This window comes from Austrofundulus limnaeus, unplaced genomic scaffold (assembly GCF_001266775.1).
Source record: "Austrofundulus limnaeus strain Quisiro unplaced genomic scaffold, Austrofundulus_limnaeus-1.0 Scaffold15, whole genome shotgun sequence".
Lineage (NCBI taxonomy): Eukaryota > Metazoa > Chordata > Actinopteri > Cyprinodontiformes > Rivulidae > Austrofundulus > Austrofundulus limnaeus.
In genome coordinates, this window is record NW_013952417.1 from 3,985,037 (window position 1) to 3,994,240 (window position 9,204).

A 9,204-nucleotide genomic window follows, 5' to 3' on the forward strand; every position below is an offset into this window, starting at 1 on the left:
GATAGATAGATAGATAGATAGATAGATAGATAGATAGATAGATAGATAGATAGATAGATAGATAGATTTGAACACTAGAGGGCAGCACAACCTCAGTTGAACATGTTCTGATGTGACTGAGGAGCAGCAGAAAGAGGCAAATGACTGCAAACTGAACATGTATTCTAAAATCAAAGTGACATTTTAGACTCTCTACATATATAGTAAAGTAAAATAAAACTCTTCTTGTAAAGTTTGTCCCTGGGTGTTCCTGTGTTCCAGGGTCACTCCTCCTCGCCTGTGGGACCAGATCCGCCTCCCATCCAGTCTCCCAGCTGCAGATGCCGGAGCTCCTCTCTCATGGGTGCAACTTTTTTAAAAGCTTCATTCATTCAGTCTAAAACATGCCTCCTACGTTACAAAACGTAAGCTAACCTGATGTTATTTATTAATGCACTTTTTTCAACTAAAAGGGGATGACATTTTCCTTTTTTTTTTCTTTTTAAATTTTTGCTGAACTTTTTTGGAGCCTTCAGAAAATGTTGAAGTTGTTGGTTTTGGTGTTGTGCTGCGGGTTTTCCTCTCAGGTCTCTGCAGCCCCAAAGCTCCTGGATCCAGATCTGAGGTCTCAAATTGAAATCAATGCAGAGCAAAATAAAGGTTTGCATGAGGAGATGAAAGGTCAGGAGAGCATCCTCTCTAAGGTAGGTGTTTTTTAAGTTATTAGTGTATAAAATCTTTGATTAAACCTGGTGGAGAGAGAGAAAAAAACCATCCATCCTTTTTTCTTTGTAGCTGCTTGGTGATTATGACAAAGTGAAAGCCCTGTCAGAAGGCTCTGACTGTCGGTGTAAATGTGTTGTCAGACCCCTGAGCAGGAGCGCCTGTGGGCGGATAGAAGAAGGCAGCGCCACGGAGCAGGACTTCTACACGGTGGAAACCATCACCTCTGGACCGGACTGCAAGTGTGCATGTGTCGCTCCGCCATCCGCTGTCAACCCCTGCGAGGGAGAGTTCAGGCTCAACAAGCTCAGGGAGGCTGAAAATCAGAATGTCAAGGTGAAGTCCAGTCTAGAGCCGCTTCTGGATCACCTGAGACATTAACATGGATTATAAGCTTTCATTTAAATATGCAAACAGAGACTCAGTTGGAAAGGGATGAGCCTGTTTTAAACATCAGGAATGGGTTAATGGTCATTTGACAGAATCTACTTGATCATTGCAGCTGTCCACCATCCTGGAGCTGCTGGAGGGTTCCTTCTATGGAATGGATCTTCTCAAGTTGCACTCCCTGACCAATAAGCTTCTAAAGCGTGTGGATCACATTGAAAAGGTACCCAATGCAGAAGGAATAATGCACGAGCTGATGGTTGTTAAAGAGGTGCATTATGGGTGGGGACCTTGGCCTCTGACCTTGGCCTACCAGAGTTYGCTCTTGGGACACATACTTTACATAGAAATGTTTGTATTGCACTGCCTGTAATATATCTAATAACACAATAATAATAACACTTCTTAAAGTAATCCTAACTATCAATAATTTTTTATATTCAGATTTTTATTGCACATTTTATTCCTGAATCTAGATTATTCCATTGTTTAACCTCATGTACATGCACTTACTTTTAAGAATAGACAACCCTGCTTTAGGACAGGGTTTGGACCTGTGTAATTGGAAGATGTGGCATGGAATCAGCAGCATTCATTTTTAGTCTTTTATGCATAATTTTCATTTAAGAAATAAATGGAAATCACAAATGAGGATTTTTATTTTATTTTAAAATAATCTTTTAGGAAGAGCAAAATTTGACRGGAAAATTACATGTATAAATAACCATTTTGACCTTTTCCCAGTCATCATCCAGGACTACATGTTACYGCCACTTTCATTGTTTACAGAGTGGCTGATGACAGCTCTTTTCATAGAGAGAGCAGCTGCGATTGTTCTGTCCCCAAATCAAATCCACATCATGAATCAAAGCCCTAACAGGTGCAGTACAAACCGCATGAAGGGTTTGCCTTGGCTGCAGAGAGGAGTCAGACTTCTAAAGATGATTCAAATTAAAACTGAATGGAGCTTTAAGTGCGTGTTGTAAATACCGAAGCAACTTTCAGACGACAGTTCAAAGTGTTTGCACTGTATGGTGTTATTTGAAAATGTTGGGAGTCTGCAGTGAATTAACTGGTAATCTTTGGCAGACTGATTTAACGTACAGTCATAATGAGCTGTATCCTTTAAAAGCATTAATGTCGCATCGAGTCGCTGACGTTAGAAAGACTGGAATGAATTATCTGTCAGAGAAACGTAATCATGTCTATTCTGATCAGTTGTTTTGGTGTGTTTGCATTCTGGTAAGGGTGCGCTACAAGTATGATGTAATAGCAAAAGTTGATGTCAGAAAAAAAACTTTTTACTTGCCAAAGTGCTCAAAATAAGTCAATCAAAACGACTAAAAGGTCAACTTTATACATTTATTCTGTCCATTTTTCTTTAAAACCTTCAATGTATCTTGTTTGTATCTTAACTTGTCTTCGTCTTGATGAAGGTGGTGTCTTTGAACCACACTGCAGAGGAGGCAAAGCCTCAGGAGAGTCCTCTCATCCYGACAGAAGTAACCAAAAACCCACCCACTCCTCTTCCTCGTCAGCATCAAGATGAAAAGAGACTCGGCGAGGTCGGAAGGGCAGCAGCATATCAAAACCCAGAGGTGAGAAAAACACCTGATATCACAGCCAAYGGGAGGTTGTTAAACTAACAATGTATAATTATTGTCAAAATCACATAAAAAGTAAAAATACCATGTTCGATTTCCAAGAAATTTCTTACAAGAAATATGTATTAGTTTTTCATATTCGTCTAGTCTAATTTGCTCTATGTTATGATTTCAGAGTGAGGCAGACTGAAGTACAAAACAAATTATTTACAAAATGGCTGACGTGGCAGCAGGTCTGTTTACAAAAAAAAATGCTCGGAAACACAGGAAGGCACATGAGGAAGAAATCAAGACTTGTCTGTAGAAAGCAAAATGCAGAACCAAGGAACAAAGCGAAGGACAGAATATAAAGGAACACTAATGATCATAAATCACAAACACCTGGGGAAGAGACAACGAGGAACAGGTGACAGTGGGCAGGGCWAGAGCAGAGAGGACAAAACACACAAGAATAAACACTGAGGAATAAAGAAACACTGGAAAGTACAGCTAAGGATCTWAAAAACAAAAATGCCAAAAAATATGAACAAAAAGATCTGGACATTTTAATTGTAAAATGATTTTTATTTTGCCTCCTAAAATGTTTTTTCTGTCATTAACAGGGGAAGTACGAGGAGAAGTTTATTGTGGAAAATCCAGCCATCGTACAGGCAGATGTTTCTGCTCAGGTCACTGAGGTCAGACCTCGAGTGACTCTGAACAACACGCGAACCAAAGATTCCCAGATGCTGAAGACCGGAGACAATGGAATGATCATCAGAGGGATGACTTTTTACAAATCTCAGCCTGATCCCATGGTGGCTGACGATGGAGAGCCCGGAGAGAACTGTGAGTGCCGTCTAGAAAAGGCGACAGCGTTACTAATCGATATCCATACGTTGATGTGTCATTAGTTTTCATTCATGGCATTCGGACTTCATAGAATCTTCCTGTTTTGATTTTAGTTTTTGAATACGATGGATTCAGCGGCGACGGTCCAGTCAACCTCCTCATTGAAGAGAATCTTCTTCTTCACCGTGCGCCTCGGCCCAGGACCAGAGTGGGCCTGAGATCATTCCGACAGAAGACGACAGGCCCTGTGCGCAGTTACAAGAAAAGCAGCCAATCAAAACAACCCCAAAAAACAGAGCTAATTTTCGAGTCTCACAATGAGATCATAGGTATCCCTGAAACCAAGMCAGTTAAAGTGTCTGCAGACGTACAACAAGATGAATCTGTCACGAGAAGTGTCACATTTGGACCAACCAGAGCCATACACGCAGATACGAGGTCTCAAACTAGTCYAAGTGTTGCTGCAGACAGGGTCACCAGGAGGCCGGATCCTATGACTGAACCAGCAGGTGCMTCTCCAAGTGTTTCTCCAAAGGAAAGGACCCAACCTTCCTATAATCCCACAGAAACACCAGAATACTCACCCATCACTACGATGGCAACCTCTAGCCTTAAGCTAACAGAWCAAACCCAAACCATGCATGTAAGTTCAGCAGCTAACCCAAGCACTATTCCATTAAACCCCACAGCAGTGGCTTTACCAACCAGCCGGCTAACCTACCCCACGTTTATTACTTCCACACAGACTGATGCCACGCCAACAGAGGAAAATACCAACTCCACCAACGTTTCAAGCTCAACTTTGCGTATTGACACCAGTACACCGGTTTTCACAACTACTACAACAGAAATGCCAAGAATTACCAAACAGGCTGCTCAGGTCAAAAAGAAATACAAATTTAGATGGGAAAAAGTAAAAGTGGAGGACGCAGGTGAACCAATGCAAAGGCAGGAAAAATCAACCTCAAGAAAATCTGGTAAATAATCTTTTCCCCTGTGGTCATTACGAAGTCTTTTTTTTTTTTAAAAAGGACAGATGTAATTTCATGTTTTTCACGTAGAAAATCTAACTTTGTAAAATCATCATTTACTTCCCAATGTCAACCTCACTTATTCGTGTGATTTAAGCAGTTAAAGGGATCCCAGATTCGTTGTAACATTAGACTTTATTTAATAAACATATARTTTAACTGTAAAATAAAGACTGTAAAAATACTGTAGGCTGTTTAGTTTTTATAAATTTTAAATTAAAAGTTTAAAAATATATTGCATGGACAGGGCCATTTTATTTACATGCAAAGCATTTTGGGTAAATGATGACGTAGATAGGTCCATGGTGCGAGGCTGCTAGCAAGCTATATCCACCCTGAAGATTAATCTTGGACAATATCTGATGATTGGCTCTTTTAAATGAAACCAGAGAGCGTTGACAGAGAGGAGAAGGTAGAAATGATAAGTAACTGAGTAACTAAGTTTCAGCCTGTAACTGAAAATATGGATGGAGGACAACAGAGCTGCTTTATGGAAGAAGAACCTCAGCTTAGCCTGTTAGCTTTAGCATTAGCCCCGGCGCTATCACCATATATATGTATTAGCTCAGTGCTACACATTCTCCTCTCGTCACTGAGGTCCTCCATCCACATGACAGAGAGGGGAATGCAAAAATGACTCAGCCTGCAACTGAAAATAAGGATGGAGGACCTCAGTTTAGCTTGTTAGTTTGTCACGCTAGTGCTGAGCTAATACATATATAAGGCAATATAGCGTCAGCGCTAACGTAAGCAGGCTAAGCTGAGGTTCTTCTTCCATGAAGCAGCTCTGTTGTCCTCCATCTATATTTTCAGTTACAGGCTGAGTCATTTCTACCTTCTCCTCTCTGTCAACGCTCTCTGGTTTCATTTAAAAGAGCCAATCATCAGATATTGTCCAAGATTAACCTTCAGAGTGAATATAGCTCGCTCACAACGAGAACTTATCCACGTCATCATTTACCCACAATGTTTTGTGTGTAAATAAAATGGCTCAGTCCGTGTAATATATTTTAAAAATTTTACAAAACTATACAGCCTACAGTATTTTTACAGTCTTTATTTTACAGTTAAAATATATATTTATCAAATAAAGTCTAATGTTACAACTAATCGGGGATCCCTTTAATCGTTTCAGATTTAACTTTCCTATGCCTCTCTAGGGGAATGCAAGGACACTTTGGCAAGCATCTCTGAACCAGTCACTCACAACACCTACGGCAAGAAGGAGGGAGCGTGGATGAAGGATCCAAAGTCTGCCGACAACAAAATTTATGTCACAGACTTCTATTACGGCAAAAACCTCTTGGAGTTCAACAACCTGGAAGTTTTTAAACAAGGTAAGCAACTCATAGGTTTGTAGCAGTGGTGGACACAGTTCCACTAATTCACTAATAACAGAACTAACTTCTCATTTAGCATCTCTGATGGTATCGGGGTATGTTAGTGCCCATGGCATGAGTAACTTATACATCTSTGAAAGCAACATTAATGTTTAAAGCTACCTACAAGTTTTGGATGAACATACGCTGCCATTCAGGCCACATCTTTTTCAGAGATGTCCCTGCTTTTTTTTAGCAAGACAATGCCAAGCCACATTCTGTACATGTTACAACAGTGTGGTTTCTTAGTAAAAGTTAGGGGACTAAACTGGCCTGCCTGCAGTCCAGACCTGTCTCCCAMTGAAAATGTGTGGCACATCATGAAGCGCAAAGTACACCAATGGAGACCACTGAGCAACTGAAGTTGTACATCAAGCAAGAATGGGAAAGAATTCCACCTATAAAGCTTCAGTAATTAGTGTCCTCAGTTCCCAAATGCTTATTGAGTGTTGTTAAAAGGAAAGGTGATTTAACACAGTGACCCTGTTTTAGATTTTTTTAGAATATGGAGCAGGCATCAAATTCAAAATGAGTTAATATTTGAAAAAAAGCAATAAAGTTTATCAGTTTGAACATTAAATATCTTGTATTCGTAGTGTATTCAATTGAATATAGATGGAAAAGTATTTACACATTCTGTTATTTATGTTGTACACTATGTCCGAACTTCATTGGAATTAGGGTTGTATGTCGGTTAGGGTTAGGTTATAAGTTATAACTCCGGTTTGGATTGGCCGATTTGCCACAGATGATCCCACCCACCTTCAAATTAGAGCAATYGAAAACTAACAATAGGTTTGTGTCAGTCCCACCAGTCTTCAGCTTCAAGGTTTTGGTTAGATGTTTCCACCACTGGTTTGTAGAAAACATTCTCTWGTTTGTCCTTCTGTACAAATCACGACTGTCCACTTTTTAAGGCCGCTTCACCAACTCCTACAAGCTTCCTTACAACTGGATTGGCACGGGCCATGTGGTCTACGATGGAGCCTTCTACTACAACCGGGCCTTCTCCCGTGACATCATCAAGTTTGACCTGCGGCAGCGTGTCGTGGCCGCCTGGACCATGCTGCACGATGCCCTGTTCGAGGAGTCCTCGTCGCCGTGGGAATGGCGCAGCCACTCGGACATCGAGCTCGCTGTGGACGAGAGCGGCCTCTGGATCATCTACCCGGCGCTGGACGACGAGGGCTTCTTACAGGAGGTGGTCGTTCTGCGCCGGCTGAACCCCTCGGACCTCAGCATGCAGAGGGAGACCACCTGGAGAACCGGGCTCAGACGAAATTATTTTGGGAACTGTTTCATCGTGTGCGGCGTCTTGTATGCTGTTGACAGCTATAACCGAAGGGACGCAAACCTGGAGTATGCCTTRGACACGCACACGAACACTCAGATGATTCCCAGAATGCCCTTCATCAATAACTACACCTACACCACACAGATCGACTACAACCCCAGGGAGGGTGTTTTGTACGCGTGGGACAATGGACACCAGGTTACGTATAATATTAAGTTTGCTTATGTGGAACCTTAACAAGGACTCAATTGTTCCTTAAAATCAGTTGGATTGTAGATCAGTCCACACARAGCCTTCAGTATGGAAACGAGGCAAACTGTACATATATAATCCATTGAGTTTAATTTGTACCTTAAAAACACTCAATACACCAAGTTGTACTGTACATACTATGAAATTTGAAAAAAAACATGTTGGATTAAAACATTAAAAGTATCTGAGCAGGCCTGTGGCTTGACTAAGAGCAATACATAAATCTCATGTTTCTGTTTTACATGTTTTTACATCCTAGCGAGAGGTTCTTTTCTTTCAAAATTTCAGTTCTCAGGACCCTAAAAAAAGGCTAGAAGAACACTGAGGATGTTTAATTTGTTTTGCAGAACACACAGGATGTAAAAGTAGCTTTAATTGGGACTTGAAAGCGTTACTTAAGTAAAACGCTGGCACTATTGCAGGGCATAATGGGAAACAAATAAAAATTGCCAACATGAAAGATGGAATGTTAAAACCTCGTAATTTAGAGCGTGGGGGTCTAAACTGATGCAATGTGGGAGAGACTGGAGCTAATACTCCAAAATAAAAACTGAGGCAATGCACTGTCAAGACTTACAAAAAGACAAATACAGATATACTTAAAGAAAATCCAGTGTTTATTTTGGTTTAAAACACATAAAAGAACATAAAAAACAATTGCATTTTTTTGTAGGTACCAAACTTTTGTCTGGTACATATTTTTCAAAKTGATAACGAGCCCATACACAACAAAGCAAAAAACTGACAAAACTCCCCCCTCCCCATCCCAAAGAAACAAAAGCTTGTCTACAAAGTTTAAGAGCATCTTATGGGCGTTATACAAAACTGGCCTTGAATAAGGATACTCCTGATCCCATTCTTTAAAGTTAAAACAACCAAAAAGTAAAAAAACAAAACAAAAACACACATTTAGGGCATTTTCAAACAAATCTTCATTTCTGCTTTGAAAATTAACTTTTTTAARCACTGTTTAGTAAGTTTGAATTTCTAAGAACCAAATAAATTACAATGCAGCCTGTTAATTGTTTTTTCACTAGTGGTTTTATGTCAAACAGCTCGGTTGTTCACAAGTGTTCTCTATATGATAGAATATGAATTGTTTTCTTGGCTCAGAATTCTCCATGTCAGTCCGGTAAACAGAGACAAAAATCTTTATTTACCAACATCTGAAATGCATTATATAAAACCATTTATATATTTTTTTACACACAGTAAGCCTTTGAGGTTTGTGTTGACAATTAAAATAAAACACTTCCCACAAAAAAAAAAAAAAAAAAAAAAAAAAAGAGAAAATTAGGCGAAAACATCATTTTGGCCAAACACAAAAAACTGTGCAAGTTTCCTTCGACCACACAGATGAACTGTTACATCATAATATTTAGATAGCATCAATATGAAAGACACAGTGCAAAGACCCCAAAACACACGGAATATTTAAGTTAAAGCCTGGTATATTTAGGACTACCGGACTTCCTGAGTTTTCAAAATGCATCCTTACTACACACAAATGGCTTACAGTAATTAAAAAAAAAACAAAAACAGATGACCACACTTAAAATCCAAACTATGTTGCGCTTCAATACATCCTCTCATCCAGCCGTTTTCTTTACCCAATCCTCCAATCTCCAGCAATCACTMTGCCAGAGGCAACTTCATATTATAAATATATTTTTCTATATTTAACTCTAAAGTTTAGTAGAAAACAAACAAGCAAATAGTAATAT

General features: G+C 39.7%; 2 protein-coding genes across 4 annotated transcripts in view; one reads left to right on the forward strand and one right to left on the reverse strand.

Annotated features, from left to right (window-relative positions):
• atf6 (activating transcription factor 6) overlaps positions 1–9,204 on the reverse strand; it is a gene marked incomplete in the record, with an annotated part of 58,026 nt that overhangs the window by 542 nt on the left and 48,280 nt on the right. The window contains 1 exon segment of one of the 2 annotated variants that reach the window (XR_001309840.1): positions 8,740–9,204. 2 annotated transcript variants of the gene reach the window in all.
• On the forward strand, positions 67–8,742 carry olfml2ba (olfactomedin-like 2Ba). 2 transcript variants are annotated; one of them, XM_014002952.1, is made up of 10 exons: positions 67–404; positions 567–683; positions 775–1,038; positions 1,205–1,312; positions 2,526–2,687; positions 3,296–3,521; positions 3,638–4,167; positions 4,270–4,501; positions 5,716–5,892; positions 6,852–8,742. In XM_014002952.1, exons 1-10 carry the CDS (start codon positions 384–386, stop codon positions 7,463–7,465), a joined length of 2,451 nt encoding a protein of 816 aa, XP_013858406.1. In that variant the 5' UTR covers positions 67–383; the 3' UTR covers positions 7,466–8,742. The 2 variants fall into 2 exon arrangements, with proteins under 2 accessions (XP_013858406.1, XP_013858405.1); XM_014002951.1 differs by having other exon boundaries at positions 67–683.